Source organism: Lathamus discolor, chromosome 7 (genome assembly GCF_037157495.1).
Source record: "Lathamus discolor isolate bLatDis1 chromosome 7, bLatDis1.hap1, whole genome shotgun sequence".
NCBI lineage: Eukaryota > Metazoa > Chordata > Aves > Psittaciformes > Psittacidae > Lathamus > Lathamus discolor.
In genome coordinates, this window is record NC_088890.1 from 13,411,502 (window position 1) to 13,431,533 (window position 20,032).

At 40.4% G+C, this 20,032-nt stretch overlaps 1 protein-coding gene across 5 annotated transcripts in view; it reads left to right on the forward strand.

The window, feature by feature from the left end:
• The first annotated feature begins 6,044 nt into the window (after positions 1–6,044).
• Positions 6,045–20,032, forward strand: part of SHQ1 (SHQ1, H/ACA ribonucleoprotein assembly factor) — a 54,163-nt gene continuing 40,175 nt past the window's right edge. The window contains exons 1-8 of one of the 5 annotated variants that reach the window (XM_065687461.1): positions 6,045–6,194; positions 7,317–7,391; positions 8,871–9,043; positions 10,325–10,389; positions 11,225–11,347; positions 12,114–12,262; positions 13,726–13,838; positions 15,441–15,580. In XM_065687461.1, the coding sequence (XP_065543533.1) occupies positions 8,901–9,043; positions 10,325–10,389; positions 11,225–11,347; positions 12,114–12,262; positions 13,726–13,838; positions 15,441–15,580 (733 nt within the window). In that variant the 5' untranslated portion in view covers positions 6,045–6,194; positions 7,317–7,391; positions 8,871–8,900. The other 4 variants (XM_065687462.1, XM_065687458.1, XM_065687460.1 and 1 more) reach the window with 4 other exon arrangements.

Consider the following 20,032-nt stretch of genomic DNA (forward strand, 5'->3'; position numbering starts at 1 on the left):
GTGTGCTCAGGATGTTGGGCAGGAGGCAAAGATAAGAGAGAAAGTTGGTCTCTGAAGCGTGTTTCACCTGACTGTACTAAAAGGCAGACTGCTGTTTCCCTCTGCCGTGCCATGATGTTTTATCACCACTCTATATTCTGGGCAGGCTATGAAGGCAGGTTGTGTCACAATAAACTGCAACAGATGTAGAACTGTGAAAGAATATAAGCATTCACTTACTTTTGGGTAGCTTTGAACTTGTCCTCGTATGACTGATCTGAGCTGGTCTGCTGTCAACATCAGCAGAGGCTGCAACACTGAATTCAACAACAATGAATCCTCCTTAGGTGCATAACCTGATTAATGACCTTTAAATGTACAAAATACCAGTATTCTTGGAGTATAAGCTGTGCAAAGAATGGAGACAACAACCTTGAAACGGGGAGAGGAAGAATGTGGAGCCTCATGTGTCCCTCACGGTGTTAATACAGGACATGAACTCGACTCTGGCTGGTTTCAGCTCCTGGGACTGCTCCACGGTGCAGTTACCACACGCTACTGCACTGCACTGGAAAAGGGCTGAGGAGCAATGCCCAGAGCAGTTCCCATCAATGCACAACCTCCATGGAGTTGTGCTCTCTGCAGTGCTGTTTGATCTCTTAGTTTCAAATAACTGCTCAGTGCTACAACTGTGCTGTGAAGACCACTGCAGAAGACACAGAGCTACCCGAGGGAAGCATTACACCTCAGACAGGTAACTATGCAAAGACCTTGAACTTGCCAAGGTAAGGGCTCAGCAGGCTATATCTCCTGCTGCACAGCCCTACTTTGCAAAGAAGGTTTACTTCTAGGATAAATCTTAAGAGAGCTGGTCCTTTCCTACTAAAATGGCACGCCTTTGGCAGTGAAACTGCAGCCTAGCCGTTCTGTACTGCTGCCACAGCACACCTTTGCTCAGGGTATCCCAAAATGTCCTTTACCTTATTATCAATGCAAATGCAATGAATGATTCCTGTTCCAGAATTTCATCCAATTCAGCATCTGAGCAGATGCAAAAATATAGATTACTTCACGCTAAGAGAAAATAGCAGTACTAAATGAGAAACTACAGAAAAACCACACTGCATAAACATATGTTCTTTTCTGAGAATGCACATACTACAGTAAAACCCCACCAGACTTCATACTTCAAAATGAGTACCAGTAGAAACCTCCTGAAACCCTCAACCTGCACAAATATGTGATTTCATACTGTCAGTGAAATCTCTCTCATAGACAGGAGATGTGTCAGCAATTGCTGCATAAAAATACTATGGTAACCATTATGAAATCTGATTCTAAGGGATTTTCAGAGACTTTTCCCCTTGTTTCTGTGACGTGCTGTAGTATACCACCACCCTGACAATTTGCACCGTTTTCTTTCAAATGAAGTTATGCAAATCCCAAATCTCCCATGCCGCCAGCGTGCATGCTCAAACTAGATCAGTTTCATTGCTGGACTGAAACAGAATCACATTGCACAGCTTCAAATCCGTGCTGTTGAATGCATAGCTCTCTTCAAAGTGTTTGATTCTGGCAGCGAAGCAATGGCCTGGTCATGATGTGCAACCTTAATACATGAGATATATATTGATGAAACCTTAAAAATGAAGCCTTCTTAGTAATTTATTTTTGCAATTTCTAGGGTTGTGTAAGAAGGTCTACTTTCTGCAGCAGCCAAGGATTCAAACAACTTAATGTGAGAGTGAATGACAGAGTTAAAAGAGCCAGGTTCCCCAGAATGGGGCTGTGACAGACATACACTCTCTACAGAGAAGCAGTATAAAGAAAATTATACCACATACCATCTAGTGAGAAGTAAATCTAAGAAATTTATTGGCCTATAACTGAACTAAAACCCTAGACTAGCAAAGGCATTTATATGCTGTTCCTGGAGTATGAGTAAACAACTCCAAGGGCTCTGAACACACAACAGACCACAAACAGATCCCTAGGAAGCTGTCTGAAAGCCTCGAAGTTGCTTCAGCACAAATCCCCCCATTTGCCACAAAAATGCGACACCCCCGGTGTGCCTGCCTCTGCACTACTCCACAGGCATCAAGAACACTGGGCATAGCAGTGGTGGGTCAGGCTCCCACAGAGGTTCATTAGGGCCTCTGTGACAGTTACTGGCATTACAGTTTATGTGCTTCAATCACTAAGTAAATTATAACTTGATCTCTCAGATGCAAACTTTACTTACACCTACTTCAAAGCAAGTCAGGCACTTGTCTAGCAGGTAACACCACAAAATGTAACACCAAGAAACACATTACATATTTGACTCCCTAACCATTACAATTGTATTTTTCTAAAGACTACTGCAGGTTTCATCCTGAATTTATCAAGGCCACCATCCTGCCTCCTAAGCGTAACAAGATCTACATTGTTATGCTTATTTGAAAAAGGACTCTGTGTTTCAGGATCCTTCCCTCCTCTGGAAAAATCAAATGAGAAGCTTCATTATCTTTGGATAATGGAAGCTGTAAAAGAAAAGAGCAAAAATAAAGCTATCATGATATCATGGTATTATGAACATGGCACATCTGTAAATGAAACTGTTAAGTGTTATAAACTGGAAAAGCAAATCTGTGGGGAAAGGACATTCAGATGAAAATGCATTAGATTCAGAGGAACGTGTCAGGTCACTTAGATAAAAGATGTACAAATACCTGTTTTTCACTTGTTTTTAAAATAAAGGGAAGAATAATATGAGTTCTACTCATGTGCAATGATATCTAGTTCCATCTCAGGCAGTCTTTATTTACCATTTACATTGTTCACTTACACTGAATTTTTGCAAAGTGAAAATCTGACAATTACAGAACTACTTCTAGTTCTTTATAAAAATTATGACACTACTAATTCAGAGAATGTAAATAGTAATGTATTTCGTAATGTATTTCATAATGTATTTCACAGAGAAATACACTTAATAGTGAAATATATACCTACTCTATTTCCAGTTGCTTCCTGGGTAAATAAACAGGTTTTTACTTGTTAAATGAAATGCACATTTTGTATCTGATTACCATTTCTATGTACATGTCCATTGTATGTCTACAATACAGTATGTATCACATCCATGGGATTATGCCAGATTTACTTGTTATTGTTAGCCATGCAGAGTCAATTGTGCTTGCAGATTGCAAAGCTTCATGTTTCTACTTTTCAAAGGGACAGAAAGTTTTACTACTTACTTGGCCAGAACATCGCAGGTAATGCACGTTCATTCTTCAGTGCTCCATTAAACATACAGCAGCCAAATTCACTGCTTCATCAGAAAGATGCACCAAAATATTTGTTTTTTCTACATTTCTAAATAAAACTTTTTCATCAGAGTCAAAAAAAACTCAGTATGCTTTTTCCAGAAGAAAACAATGCAAAGTTTTTAAAGATGCTCCTTAATATTTTACTTGGATGGAAGAGCAGAATGGTTGATGCACCAGTTTCTTCATTAAAATCAGCATATAAATATTTCTTTTACAAGGTAAGTATTACCAGACAAAAAACCCTTCTTAGACTCTGAAGCAAATAATTCTGAGTCAGTCTTGGAAAGGTTCAGTTAGACAAGAACAAACTCTGATAAAACTTCTTCCTTATTTTTCATAGTCTTGTCATTCATATTTGAACTTACCCAGTGAAGATGGTGCCTACTGGCTCATAATTCAGCTTCCTGCCCAATATTCTTACTATAGATTACATTGGTAAGGTCCAAAAGTTGACCTCGACACACTTGTGAGTTGGGCTGATGCCAGCCTTATGACGTTCAGCCATGACAAGTGCAAGGTCCTACACCTGGGTCGGAGCAATCCCAGGCACAGCTACAGGTTGGGCAGAGAAGAGATTCAGATCGGCCCTGCAGAGAAGGACTTGCGGGTGCTGGTCAATGAGAAAATGAACATGAGCCAGCTTCAGTGTGCGCTCGCAGCCCAGAAAGCCAACTGTATCCTGGGCTGCATCAAAAGGAGCGTGACCAGCAGGTCGAAAGAGGTGATCCTGCCCCTCTACTCTGCTCTCGTGAGACCTCACTTGGAGTATTGTGTGCAGTTCTGGTGTCCTCAACATAAAAAGGACATGGAACTGCTGGAACAAGTCCAGAGGAGGGCCACGAGGATGATCAGGGGACTGGAGCACCTCCCGTACGAAGACAAGCTGAGAAAGTTTGGGCTGTTCAGCCTGGAGAAGAAGAAGGCTGCGTGGAGACCTCAAAGCGGCCTTCCAGTATCTGCAGGGGGCCTATAGGGATGCTGGGGAGGGACTCTTCATTAGGGACTGTAGTGACAGGATGAGGGGTAATGGGTTCAAACTCAAACAGGGGAAGTTTAGATTGGATATAAGGAGGAAATTCTTTCCTGTTAGGGTGGTGAGGCACTGGAATGGGTTGCCCAGGGAGGTTGTGAATGCTCCATCCCTGGCAGTGTTCAAGGCCAGGTTGGACAAAGCCTTGGGTGACACGGTTTAGTGTGAGGTGTCCCTGCCCATGGCAGGGGGGTTGGAACTAGATGATCTTAAGGTCCTTTCCAACCCTACCTATTCTATGATTCTACGATTCTAAGTTGTCTGGAAATGCATCAAAAGTTTCTGAAGACTTGGTTAAGGCCTTGGTCCAAGTCCAATCCAGTGTCTGAAATAACATCGTTAACTTCGTAATATATATTAAAAAAACATAAGCCAAGCATCTTCAATTTCTGCTTGTAAAAAAATGGCACACAGGAACGTTTAGGCAGAATATTAAATGATCTGTCAATTTTAGATCAATGGGGGGAATGATCTGGATCTGTTCTGTAGCATGTATTTATTTTTTGTGCAGTATTTAAACTGCTGATTCAGTTCTGTACAAGAATAAAGATGTTTTCCCATGAAAAGATGACATTTTCAGTGGATTTCCAGCAAGACAAATCAGTCTTTATTACCCTGGAAGATTGATTGTCTATTCAGAAAACCCAAAACCAACCCAAAACCCCCAAGCATACCTCATTAGCAGAAGTTACATAATTATGGGTTTTTCCCCTTCAGGAAAAACATTTGAATGCATTTCAAAGGGGGCAGGGAGTCAGTAGCATTTAAAAATGTAGAGAATTATCTGGAACCAGACTATCTTTCTCGGTCTAATGTCAGAAAAAATCAGATTAATTCTACATTAGATGCTGTATTTAAAGATAAGTAAATTATGGCTTTTAAACCAACTTACTGCTTTTAGCAATTTTTTGAAGTTCTTGTTCTTAATGCCATTTTTCTTTTGATTCATCAGGATCAGCCTCTATTCACATTGTCAATCTTGTTCGCTTTTATCTGCTGTCTTAGAAGAGACTTACATAATCAGGAATTACTATTCCAGCAGTGCTCCTGGGGCCACTCTTCTGTTTCTTCTATTTCTGCAGCCCTCCAATGTATTTTGGTTCTTGAAATCATTTTATCCTTACCACATCAATTTAAATTACATTAGGTCCAAACATACTCATATTTACTCAGTTGTTAACTTCATTCTCCCCTCTCCAGATGCATCTGCTCTCACTGGATGCTTTATTTACATATACAACCATTTCTCGTATTTTGAGCTGTGAGGTAACACCATCAACTTTCCGCAGCCTGTTAGGTTTAAGCAGTATTTAACCGAGTCTGACGCCTACTGCAGCTATTACAAAGCGGGGGAAAGCACACAGGCTATGGAGGCGATCTTCAGACTGCAGCGCCCATTCCTCTGAATAGCATTTTGATGGGAGTTGAGGGCTAGGATCTGATCAAATACTACTTTTATCTCTCGAGATCACTGGATTTCCCTTGAAGCAGGACCAAGCCCACCAAACCCTCACTTTTGTGCAAACACAAAGCCAGCCGGGCACAGAAGGGAAGGAACGGGGCTCCCTGGCCAGCAGCTCCCCGGCCACCAGCAGACCGTGAGGGAACACGAGACGTGGCCAGCCCCGAGGGATGGGAGACGCTCCCTCACCCGTCCCGCACGCCATTGACGCCCACTCGCCGGCTCCACCCTCCGCCGTCCCTTCCGTTTCAGCTCTCCTCCGAAGGCGGGCGGCGGTCAGAGGGGCGGTCTGGGGGAGAGGAGGAGGAGGCCGGGCCGGGGCATCCCCTCAGGGCGGAGCGAGCTGGCTCCCGCCCCGCCGGCGCCCCTTGCGCCTGCGCGCTGGAGGGAGTGCAATGGCGGCGCCGGCGCGGTGAGTGGAGGTAGAGGCATGGCTTTGGTGGAGCGGGCTTCTTGCCTGCCGCGACGGTCCTGGAGCCTTTCCCCACTCTCGGAGACCTCGGCGGGTGGCGGCGGTTCGCGGCCCGCAGCTGTGGTGCGGGTCTGCTGGTGGCGAGCCCTGCTCATCCCTCCCCTCACCGCGTCACCTCGGCTTGAGCCGCTTCTCCGCTCCACCCGGAGTCGTTTGGGGTACGGCCGGCGGGATTCCCGTTGGGTACCCTCGGTGCGGCTGGAAAGCCGGCGTTAGATCCAGTTTACCGGGAGCGGTGCCGCATTGTGCCTTACCGTGGTGCTTTGAGGGGAAAGCAGTGTTTGTCCCTTTTCCTGTCAGCTCCTGGCTGCAGCAGAAACACTTTAGTTGTAGTTGCTCTTACTTTTCTCTAGTAAAAGGCTGAGAAGCTCCGTTATTTCCGGATAACTTGATGTTTGGTTGTGGGAAGTGCTGCTGGGGGTTGAATGTTGTGATATTTCACAGATGAGGTCTGTGAAATACCTGGGGTTTGTGTGGGAACTTCCCGGTTAGTTTGAGGTCATTAGGGGAGGCCGATGGTGTGGCAGTGCTGGAAGGTGGGAACGGCTGTTGGAAAACAAACATGCGGGCTGGCGCATCATCCGTGGGGGGTACGAATGGGGTTCGTTATTTATCCTTTCTCATTGGGCAGTGTGTGGTGTTTGGATAGAGAAGAAAGTCCACAGAAGTGTACATCAGCTGGTTTTAAGGCCGGGTATCTCCTATCTAGTTACAACTCGGTAAACACATGGCAGCTTCTCAGCGTGGAAAGGGTGGGAATATTGCCCTGGGATCAAGTGATGCTGTGAAACGGGAGTTTGTTTTTCATCCTTGTCAAATGAGGTAGATTACCCATAAGGAAAAAAAAGTGTAATCTGTTAATTTAGCTCTCATGAAATTGTCTGAATGGGGATACGTTTAATAAAGATAACTGAAAGTCAGTGACAACTTGCTCTTTTCCAGGTAATAGTTTTAATTTGCATTTTTTTGATAAAAACATTTTTGTCTGGAAAAGTTAATTTGCGGTTTTCAAAGATTTGTGATTCTGTTTAAGTCCTCTTCTTCCGTTCTCTCCTCCCCCAGCTGAAATCTAAGCTAAACCTGAGGAAGTGGCTTGCATTTAGAAATTGTTGAAGGGTCAGACAAGCTGAATATCAGGTGAGTGGTACTGTGTAAGTTCCTTCTCTCATGCTAAATATATACACATGCCCATGTACATATGTATGTATGGTTCTGATGGATGCTAATCATAAACTGTGCTTAAAAAACACATGGTGAAGGAGGTGGCAGGTATCCTCTAGGGAATTTAATTCCGTTACTGCTACTGTGGTACATTTTCTTCCACTGAATCTTTGTAAGTGTCGTGGTTTAAGCCCTGTTGGCAACTTGGCCACGCAGCCGCTTGCTCACTCCTCCCCTTTCCTCCCCCCCCACTCCCAAAGGGAGGGGGAGGAGAATCGAAAGAATGTAATTCCTACAGGTAGAGATAAGAACAGTTTAGTAACTAAGGTATAACACAAACCACTACTGCTACCACCAATGATAATAATGATAAGAGAAATAACAAGGGAAGAGAATACAACCGCTCACCATCTGGCGACCGATACGCAGCCCAACCGAGCAGTGATCTAACTCTTCTGGGTAACTGCCCCCAGTTTATATAGGGGGCATGATGTGCTGTGGTATGGAATACCTCTTTGGTTAGTTTGGGTTAGGTGCCCTGTCTCTGCTTCCTCCCGGCCTCCTCTCCTGGCTTCCCCTCTTTCCTGGCAGAGCATGAGATTCAGAAAGTCCTTGGTCAGAGTGAACATTACTGAGCACCAACTAAAAACATTGGTGTTACCAGTGCTGTTCCCAGGCTGAAAGTCAAAACCACAGCACTGTACCAGCTACTAAGAAGGGGAAAAAACGACTGCTACTACTGAACCCAGGACAGGAAGGCATGCGAGTTTTTTAGGATGCTTCTTCAGATTTGTGAAACCCTGCAAACTGATCAAAATAGTAAGCATGCTCACGCTTGACATCCTGAGTATGTCAGCTGCTCATGTTTAAGCTCTTGTGTCATGAACGTGCTGCAAAGGAGCATCTTTGAATTACTGTGTGTGTGCTGTCCCATTATGCATTGAATATAGCACTATGCTTAGTGCGTCTTACATAATATAATCTGTTTGGGGTGTACTCTATCTTTTGCTTGTGTTCTGGTTGATAGGTGTAAGAATTATGAAATACAGCCCTAATTTTTTGGAAGTATTACCATTTTTCAATGTTTTCTAATAGAGATTTGTGATCAGTTCACTAATGAACTGTAAAGATTTAAACAGTTATAAACCACAGCTACAAAAAGCTGACAAGTTCCAGGACTGACTTTAGTGGGTTTTAAACAGAGCATAATAGGTGCTTTCCTGTGCTCCAAGTGTTTGCATTCCTTTACATTCAGTTATTTCTTTAAGAAGCACAGAGGTGGTACCTTCACATTCTTGATAACTTTTGTTTTGTTGCTGCTGTTGTGTTTTCTTCTTCAGCACATGTAAGATGTTAGAATCTGAAATGTTCCTCTTAGAGAATTTAGAAGAGATACCATTTGCTCAGGTAAGTTGGAAACTACAATAATCTTTCCTTGTTTTTCTGTTTTGATAGGGCCACGTGGCTTTTCCTGCTGGATTCATCATGATAACTCCAGCTTTTGAACTGACCCAGGATCCTGACTTTCTTACAATAGTAATCAAAGTGCCTTATGCCAGAGCTTCAGAGTTTGATGTGTATTTTGAAGGGGAAGATTTTAAATTTTACGCTAAGCCATACTTCCTTAGGTAAGTAGTGGAAGGATTTAAACAAAATTGAACTTGATTAAGTAAATATATTCAGTAGAGAAAGAACTTCATTTTGGTCCCTTTAGAACATTCCTCTTCTGCAGCTTTTACACTGTCAACTACAGACAGCCCATTTCGTGCAAAGGATTGTTTTTATGGATCTGGCCACTTCATTGCTAGGCAGTAAATTACGTTAAAGGGAGTTTTAAGGAATACTCTTCTACATTTATTTTACAATCGATTATTATTAAAGATTAGTAGCTTAATAGATTAAATATTAATAGATGATGATGATGATTATTAAAGAATAGAAGCTCTTTACTGTGAGGGTGGTAAGGCACTGGAACAGGTTACCCAAAGAAGCGATAAATACTCCATCCCTGGCAGTGTTCAAGGCCAGGCTGGACAAAGCCTTGGGCGGCATAGTCTAGTGTGAGACATCCCTGCCCATGGCAGGGGGTTGGAACTAGATGATCTTAAGGTCCTTTCAAACCCAAACTGTTCTGTAATTCTATGATTAATTGTAAAATGGGAAGACAATTCTGGATGTAAGATGTGTAGAACAAATGTGTACTTTGCCTGTTGAGAGCGAGGCATGGTATATTTGATGAAGAATGGATTTTGATGCACTCTTAATAAGAGAAAAGCCATGTGAGTAGAGGCAGTAGGAAGTGAGCTTCCAGCTGTATCTTTTCTTTAGATAGAAGAGTCCCCACTATTCTGTAGAAAAGGAGGAAGAGGCAATCTTGGTGTAAGTGTGGTAAGAGAACCTTTGACATGACGAGCTATTAACCTTTCTTATTTTCTATATCCTGTATTCTTGGGCGTGCTTCCGCTTTAAACATTAGTAGGCCACAAGTGATTTTAGCGGACTGATAGAATAAGTGACTTAGTTATTCTGAATAAGCAATACAGGAGCTCTTGAGAGTTCTCATATCCTGTCACTGTGGGTTAGCTTATAGTTTTTAAATTGTAGTATCTTCCAAGTGCAGCATATAACGCAAAGGGTGTCATCTCTGTGGTGGCTGTGATCTCACCCAGGCTGGGAGCCAGGAGTCACAAATCTCATCTCAGATGCTGATCTCTTGTGCCAATACTTAGGGAAACAGATTTTGAAGTAAATGGTGATTTAGCTGCATGACTTCCATTACTGTTGAAAGGGGTCATGTAGCTAAGTCCTTTGTGCTACTTTTGGAATATGCCTTACGTTTTTATAGGCTGAGACATTAAGTTGTAGATTTAGTGAGGCATTCAATGGGACATCTGATTTTTTGCTTGTAGGTTGACACTTCCTGGAAGAATTGTAGAAGATGGCAGAGAAAAAGCATCTTATAATACAGACAAAGGTATTCATTGATGCTATTACTATGTATGTCAATAAAAATGCTACCAACTCTCCAATAGTTTATACTGTGCACTGGAATTACGTAGTACTTCAGTGAAATATACAATAATGTAAATAAATGTTACTTAACTTGAATAAGATTTTTTTCATACTTTCTTGTATGTACTCAAGCCATCCTTAAACTCAAAGGATGTGTCCAGAACCGTCTTAATAATGAAATAATTGTATACACATCCTCTTCAAGCCCTGGGGGGACAGTCATGTTAGTGTACTAAGATTATTAGTTAGTAAATCTGCAAAGAAGTCGGGTAATGCTGAGTAGAAATGAGAAAATCCTGGGGCAGTCCCTTGGCTATGTTTTGACAAGGAAGGCGTTAGCCTTTCTCCACACTTCAAGGCGGAAGGTATTTCTAGAATAAAACACACACCTTCTGGAATTAGGTGAAAATTGTTGAAACCTACCGATAAAACCTATAATTTGCTGCTTGCAAAGTCTTTATTAGATTCTTGACTAGGACAGTAGATTGCTGAATATAGTTTCCTATGATCTGTTGATTGCTTGATTGATGGCAGAAGGATTAAAAATAAAATGAAGCTTGTATTTTTTTTGGTTGTGTTTATATGAAAGTGAGTCAAAAGACCACAACTCGTTAAATGTTCTCTTTCATATTCTATCATTAAAATACTTGAACTAAGGTTAAAAACATACACAGAAATTGATGAATAATAAAATGCGTATGTCCTGGTTTCTATGAGTCTTTCATTAGAAGAAAATGCACGTTTTTGTTTGTTTTGGATGTTTTTGTGCAGTAACTATAATCTGACTTGCCTTTAAGGAACTTTTACAATTCGGTTACCTAAGGAGATTCCTGGCCAGTATTTTGAGGGACTGGACATGCTGACATCTCTTTTAGCACCAAAGAAATCAAGATCAGCAAAGCCTTTAGTAGAAGAGATAGGTATGATGAAACAATTCTATTTATACATGTACATAATGGAATAGTTATAGAACTACATAGCGATACATGTAGAAAACTACAGTATTTCTGTTAGTATTTTGTCCAAGGTGCAAGAAGGCTGTGAATGGATCTGAAAATATGGGTAAATATAGAAACAAAAGTATTGTAGGTGATACACATGTCATCTTAGTTATATTTTCATTTTTCCAAAATGTGCTTAGCTTATGCTCATCCTCTGTAGATCGTTGTACCCCTCTAGTGGCTGTATCCACCACACACAGTTGAGTTTTCTGCTTTCTACACACTAGCACAACTGGACCTGTAGCTCAAATGGTAGAGGCTAATTAAGGTTCTAGTGGATGACTTTAATGTCAGTATTTAACAGATAAGAATGTTTATTTGTGGTTAATTTTCTTACGCTTTTCTTCAGTTGTTGGTAACGTGGCTTTGCTCCTCGTTAGCGTTGTCTCAGCATCAAGTTTTGATCTTGCTGAAATCAGGGCAGCAATTATTTCAGTCTTTGAGGGCATATAGTTAAAAACTTCAGTGTTCCTGGTTTTCATTTTTGGAAGTCGGAGAATTTGGAGCAGAACCTATGGATTATTCATATTAGCATCTGCCTGTGTGACCCAGTGTTGTATAAGATTTCTTAGAAGGTGCAGTAAAATGAAGAAGGCTTATTGTATTACCAGTGTTTGCCTTTCTATTAAAACACAGGTATTTTCTGTGTAATAATTTTTCTTCTCTGACCATGCAATACGTACAGCTGCCTCTGCTGAGTTGTCTGAGGAGGAGGAAGAAGAATTTGACTGGGAAATAGAGCAAACCCCTTGCAAAGACAGTGCAGAAAGCAGTATACCACAGTACTGTTACGGCTTTGGGAACTTGCGGTCAGGGGTGTTCCAGCGACTGCAGGTAGATGCATTTTTTGCCTTTTCCTATCATAAAAGTACTGGGTTTTGGGCAGTCTTCCAGGCTTGTTCTGTGGACAGGAGGAAATCATTAAGTAACTGTTTTTCCATTATCCCATTCTGTTACTGAGAATACTCTGTTTTTGCATGTAGTAGTACAGACAAATCCTTGTTCTTGTGGAAGTAGGGTGGTGCTCAAGATTGAGTAAATTGTATAGCAGAGTCAAGAGGCTGATCTGTCTCTGCAGTAATTTCAGCACTCGAGAAAAGGGCTGAATAGGGCCCTTGGCAAAATCAGGCTTTGGAAGTGTGCTGCTGTCACCAGCACTGCTCAGCTAGCCTGCGAAGGCATGGGGAAAGGCCTCTATGAAGTAGGCCACATGCCAGGTGAAGAGTTCTGACAAGCTGCAAACAGCCTGCAGGCTGTTAACAGTCTGCTTCAGCACTTTTGCATTATATTTGGTACTGTCTTCTGTTCTGACTTCAAACTCTTTTAACATTAGTGTACAGTGTATTTCGGATGCCATGAATTTTAATTAATTTTTAAGTTAAAGAGAAATCCAAACCAAAACCAACAATAAAATGAAAGCTGGCTAATCTGTATGGGTTTTGCAGTAAAATTTTTTATCATTGTGAAATTCATGGTAATTTTTTCACTGTACTTTTTATTTCAGACTCTTCTTACCACACAGTAACTTTAGAAATGTACACTCTTCAGGCTGTCTGTCCACCTGGTATCTGTGGGATTTACAAGGGTTATGCTGATGTATTGCAATTCACTTTTGCAGATGAATTGTCAAGATAGGAGCTTTGAAATGCAGTTACTTTGCTGTTATGTGTTAAGTAATTTAAGTTGTAGCTCCTTAAAGCAGCTTAATTATGTAACTCACTGCATGAATTGTAGAATTAGAGTTTGGAGCAGGAGGATTGTTGTTTATAGAGAATGTATTTACATACTATTAGGATGTATACACTAGTTTATTACAATGAAATTTGTGAAGAAGTACATTTTCTATCAGCTTTAATGTGCCACTACTTAATGATGCCTAAATGTTACTACAGTTGTCCATTAACTAATGTATGGCCACTTCAGACTCTGAGAGTAATCTCTAAAGTCACAAAAACAGTATCTATGAGTTTTATCGTGTCTCTGTGGTAGTGTGCTTTTGTTAGACATTGCAGATTTTATCATAATGCAGAGTAACCCGCTGCCTTATGATAAAACAGCTTGAGTAGACTTCATAATATCCTGAATTCTAAGGAGCTTCAAGTAATTGAGTTTCTTGGGAATTTTGATGTTTTATTTGCACAATGGAGCATGAATTCGGAAGATTTGAAAGGGAGATTGAAGAGCATCTAAGGATTTCAGTATAGTAATGCTGATAAGCATTCTTCTTAAACTCTTACTGAATAAATCTTGTATGTGATACATGTGGCCTGGTCCTATAATTTTTGTTGCATTTTCAGGATGAACTCAGTGATGTTATTGACATTAAAGACCCAGACCAAACTCCTGTAGATGAGCGTAGGAGGAAACGTCTGGAAGCTGAATCTGCCAAGTTTGAGCCTGATCATTACCTGTGAGTATTGATTTACTTCACCTACTCAAGTAGAAGTACCTCAATTGAAATAATCACTTTTTCTTTTTGAAAATGATTGAGTTTGATTACTTTTGGAAATTACAGCTTTACAGCAGAATGAAGAAAAGTTCCAAACCAAGACTGTGTTTCTTTCTGCTTCATCCCATGAACATGAGGGTGGAAGTGATTCGTCATGCCTTTCAAGTTTGAGTATTTCAGGTCAAGTTAGGTTCAGAAACTTCCAGATAAGTAAACTAAAGTGAAGCCATGAGCTCTATTAATATACTGTGACTCCTGCAAGATAGATTTGATGGAAAAAGAGCGTAGTCCCTCATAGGGAGAATTAGTACTTGTGTTTTGTTGGTGAGAGGGAGGCTTAACACACTTGGAGTTGTTTCAGAAGTGACCTTTGCAAGCTTGGTATTTTTCCCATCAGGTGTTTCAGAGGGAGCTATATGTGTTTCTGTAGCATATAGAAAAACCTTCTTGAACCATCACTTGGAAGAACATTTCACTTAGAACTGAAGTAGTTCCTAACCTATAATGTGATGCAACTGACAGTAAGTTTCTGTCTTAGACCCTGTGTTTTGGCTTGGTAAATGAGCTACAAACGTTCAGTTTAACCGGCTGTGTTTTGGTTGCTTCAGATGGTACCAGTCCTTCTTCACCAAAAACGTTTTCTTGTGTATCCTGATGAGGACAGACAGGGGGAAACTGGCGAACAAGTGTTTTGTTGCCTTTCAGGAAAATGCATGCTTGCTGATCTCTTTAGGTTACTTTATAAAGATATGTAAGGAAGGCAACAAAAAACTGTCAGTGTGAGAGTAAAGCAAATTGTGTCTATGTTCAGTAGACTGGACAGGTTTTGTGTATTAGGAAGGTATTAGGAATTTTCCTGCATTCTTGTTTTAGTTCTCAATATTTATATGGTTGCTTGTTGTGAAGAAAAAGCTAAAATAAGAGGAGGCTTAGAACTTGAATCACTTGGTATAAATCCTCCCAGAATTACTATATTGAGACTTTTACCACAGTGGCTTTGTGCTGAGGTGGAGGTAATCTGTCTTCCAGAATTCATGTACAACTCTTCTTTTTCCACCTTGCTGCACTAGGCAGGCCCTTGTTTACCTAGGCCGTCCCCATCCCTACTGTATCTTTGCCCTTCAGCTGCATACCCTTCCCCGAAGTATATGCAAAAGTACCCAAAGTGGGAGTGCTTCCCAATAAAATGCAATTTGCTGCCAGTGACATTGTCTGAGAATTTTTCACTTCGGGATGTCTTCCTTTAACACCCAGAACAAGTCAGGTTTGTTCACCTTCATGTCATGCTGCAAGCTCATCAATTTCCCTGGCTTATGGGTGGCTCAGGAAAGGTGGAGGAAGTAAGGAAGGGATATTGTAAGATAGGAGAATATTGTTTATGCTTTGAATAATGATTATTTTCTGCTTTTATGTCAGAAGATATTTCTAATGTATGGAAAATAGCCTACAGCTAAGTCAGGTGTATTGTATGTATGCATTAAAATATACCCACATACACTATAAATTGAAATAGCATGTGACTGATTTTGGTGTTTGTTTTCTTTCTTCTTTTTTTCCCCCTAGTGCTGATTTTTTTGAAGATGAAGCTGTTCAGCATGTTCTGAAGTACAAACCATGGTGGGTTGATGCTCATAAAAAAATGACAGCCTTGAAGGGGGAAAGTCATCAGGATCAGGTCACTCATACAGTTGGTGAGAATATATGTATATATATATATATATGCACTTGTTGCTTGAATGATAATTGCTGTGATGCCATGTTATCTTTTAGGTTATTGTTCTTAAGGGAAAAAATCTGGTTTTAACCCTGCAATTTTTGGTCTTAACCATTCTGCGTAAAGGAGTGTTCTGTCACTTCTGTCCTCCAGTAAAAAAGAAGATTCTCCGAGGGACAGCTTTATACTGAAATCTTTGAGATACTTGTGTGTGTGTAATTAACAGTATGTTATAAAGTTGCCATTTCATCTTAAGCATTTTATCTGTTAGTTGTATAGTGTGGCGTTTGATCTCTTTCATCTACAGAGCAAATTTTGGAGTTAATTGTTCGTAAAGGTTGTTTCAGAATTTCAGGTATCGATGAAGAAAAAGTTCCCTTTTAAGGGTTTGCTGTAATCTTTAAGATTTCAAAGGAGATGCGAATGTCAGTAAGTCATAGGTTTGATTTGATTTCAATTACTATCTTTGTTTAATGATTGTAACAGCTAGGAAATGGGTCCTTTGTTGGTACTTATTTCCTCTTTTTTCAGATTTTTCAAGTAACCATTCTCCCTTTCTTACTTGTATTTTCAACTGAAAAATTAGCCAAAACTGGGTTTTGTGCCCAATTCCAAATAAGGTGCAGACACTTCATAGCAAGTTTTGCAAGAATCAGCTGTGGAAGATTGTACTAATATCAACCCTTTAGCTCTGATGAGCATGTCTTCTGTAGGGTGTTTTGTTTTACTGACACAGTAGCACACATGCTCACACATGCTCGTGGCATTTATTACTCTACTGATACTTTTATGGGTCTTGGAGACTTTTTTTCAAAGGAAAATCTTTGTCCTTTTAAAAACTAAAAGGGATGGTTTCAGATTTAGTAGATGACCTTGTAGCAGTACTGTTAACAGGTAACTGAGGTTACCTGTCTGTATACAGTGATTGCAGAGAGTGTTACAAGTTACCATTATGCATATTCTTTTATTGTCCTTTGTTCATTTCCTGTGTAGTAGGAAAATCCAACATTACTGAAATAGATAATGATAATCCCTTCACCAGAGGTTCTTAGCAAATATTAGTGCACTAATAATACCTGTACCTTCACACTTCCTCCACAACAATGGAATATGTGTAAGTGTTGTGTATTTCACTGTGAATGTAATCTGATCTTCATTACTGGTCTCTTTTCAGCCTCTAAAGCCAGAAATTGTAAATTATATCCACCATAAGCATTTGATTTAAAAAGCATTGTACAAAGGTAAAAGAGGCTTGAAAATAGAATAATGAGGGGTTCTTCTGTTTGTTTTCATCTATTTACTCCTGAGTAAATGAAACACTGCTAATGTTTGCCTGTGTTGAGGAATATAATGAAAAGGAAGAGCTGCTGGATGATATTATTGATAAAGGATGTTTTTAGTCCAAATTGAAATTCTGAATAAAAAATACACACGTATGTTGCTGGGTTTCAGGCACAACAGCAACAGACAAACTACTCGAAGCCTGGCAAGCTAATGAAAGTTACGCAGAAAATGTAGCTACATAAAAGATCATCTTTCTCTAGAACAGTTGTTTTAACAGATGCATTTAATAGGAATGATCAAAAAAATTTCCTGTGACCTTCCTATGGCTGAATGAAGTGGCTCATGTAGTTTAGTGGATCTTGAGGAAATTTAAGGAACATGAGAGGCCATCTGGGTTATGTTAATGACAACAACCCACCCTTTTCCTTAAAAAGACCTCAGTTTTGGTAAGGGTGTTTGAATGGCAACAGCAGATGGGGATGGCAAAGGGCAGAATGGAAATCTGAAACCAGTGGAGGTTCTTAAACCTGAGTGAGTTGTGGTGAAAGCAACCACCATGAGAGGGAGTACAGGTTCTACTTGAAGGTTTCTTATGAATGGAATGCAAAAGGGCAAAACGTAGGTCTGGTTTCTTGGACCTGGAGTCTGACTATCAATAGGATGAGTTACCTATGGTTTTGTATTGCTTTTATGCTTTATCCAATCAGTGGGATTGTCTGGGTAATATGAGTTACAGATTCAGGAATTCTTACCAGCTGAATGCAGTTTGACTTTGTGTCTGTATTAACACGTATTCCAGTATGCATGCTTGGTAAGTGGAAGTGACATGAAAAAGGCACATAAAAGCAACAAGGACCATGCTGAGTGAAGGGCCTTCTTTACTACTTGAGAAATGTTATTTCCACTAGAGCTGGGGAGAAGTCTGCATTTAGAGAAGGTATGCTCTACAGCTAGAAGGATAAGGAGGCTGTCATTGGCATTAGAGTGTGCTTGTAGTAAGAAGCCTTTGAACATTAGTGCTTAACTAGGAAGAGCCAAAGGGTACTTGAGCACAGAAGCTCTAGGGGCACAAATGTGTACTGCAGTATGTTTTGTGGTGTGTGGTGATTCTTTGAGCCTGTGTATATGTGTATCCTTGTTTGCTTCTGAACCAGTTTAAGGGCATAAAGAAGGAGGAATTGAAACTGCCATGCAGTTTCTTTTTATTTCTTATGGAAAAAAGGTATAAAATGAAGAGTACCCAGATTTCTTCCTCTTCCTGAGTTGCAAATTCAGGTTTTCTATTCAGGAAAGCATCTGAAATTAGGCCGTTTCCATTGTCTTTCATGATGAGGACTCCCAAGCATACAGCTTGTAAAGAAAAGTCAAATATTGGGGTGTTTAAAAGGTGTACAACTTGTGATAGGTGTAATATGGCCAGCTTGCAGAAATATTGTCTGTCCTGTGTACAGGAAGGTTGTGTTCTTAATTAAACATGTGCTGCCTGAAGGCAGTCCACAAAGACATAAGAACTGAGAGATAAGATGGAAATAGCTGTCAGATGTGCAGCGTCTCATACTGGGGAAGCCTGCTGCCCTCCAGCACGAAATGCTGTATCTTCTTAAAGGGTTGTTAACTGAAGTTAAATAACTGGTAGGACAAGAAGGTAGGAATGGTGATGTTAAAGCATCATTGATGGTGGACTACAGTGCAGGCTACCACAGTATTAGGGTATTTGGACTAAAATTTGACACTTGGTACCTTTAGAGTGCCTGTTTCCTGTGCTTTGTTACTGCTGCCATTTGGACGGGTCCCACCTATAGTGTCTGTGGAATTAGGAATGTTACTGGGAGCTGACTTCTCAAGTTAGTACGTGGAAATGTGAGGTTAGTGTGGGAAAGTGACACAAATTACCAGGTTCTTTAAAAGTAAGTTTTCTTATTCAAAAACCCTGAACCAAGAGTATATTTGTTTTGTTTCTTCCATTGGCTAATTTATATTGATGTCCTTTTGGTTTTTATCAGTTGGTTCCTTGGAATCAAAAACTTGATTACTTTTGTCTTTATAATGCCTTTGGCTACAAGGAGCAATTAGAAATACAGATTGCTTTTTCTCCCGTGGCATTACAATTAACTGCATGTTTTGTTTGGTTGATACTGTTCTTACTTTCAGCCCTGATTATTCTCCCTTACTTTTCATCATCAGGTTTTTGAATGTCTCATTACCAGATTTTTTTCCTTTTTGGATCATTTCTTCTCATTAGCATTTAAAGTCTTCAGTTCTCTTCTGTCTTTGCCTTGAATCTATTTTTATTTAACCTGTTTACTTTTCTCCCAGCTTGCGTGTGTGGGGTATATTTTGTCTTTTTAAAGTTTCTTTTATTGTCCTATGTGTTTGTTCTTTCTTTTGTCCTTTTTCACCTTTTGCTGTGTATCATCTCTTCTTGCCCTTTGTGGGGTTTTTTGTTTAGATTCGCACCTGCCCCACCCCCCCAGCTTACTAGCCACCCAGCAGCTGAGAGTGTTGCCCTTGCAGTGTGGCTGAGGAACCAGAAGAAATACGAGAGAGCAGGTTTCAGCATCGTGTTTGCAGCAAAATACCATTTTTGGAGTGGATGTTTTCTAAAGCTGAAAGACCCAGATTTTGTTCACGCTTATAATGTGTAGCTTAACTAATTACACAGCCTTTCTTCCCATGAGGGAACAAAACTGTTGGAAAGCCCTTGCTTTCTACTGCTGCTGAAGTTTATATTACAGTCTTGCTTCTCCAGATTCCAGATGAAAGGTTTTGTGTTTTCTAACAGTCACATTCAACTTAGTGAAAAGTTAATTTTTATTCTACTTTGAATTGCACAACTGTAAAAACTCCTTTTTAGGCAGCACAAGGATCTTCAGAGGCTCAGGCTAACATGTATTTAATGTTGCATCTGTGTGTTGCAAGGATATTTTATTTTGTTTGCAGTAGCCTGTCATACTTACCAGTGACCATTCTGTCTTTCTGATTTCTTTGTAGATTGGGAAGGAGCTTCTTTTTAAAGATCCACCTTTCAGGAGGGCTCTGCTCAAAGATAAACCATTAGTTGTAGATTCATAAGTTTAAGATGAATGATCAGATTTCTGCAATTGTTCTGTTTACTTGTTTTACTCGGTCTTCTGGGCCTTTGCTGCATGTGTACATT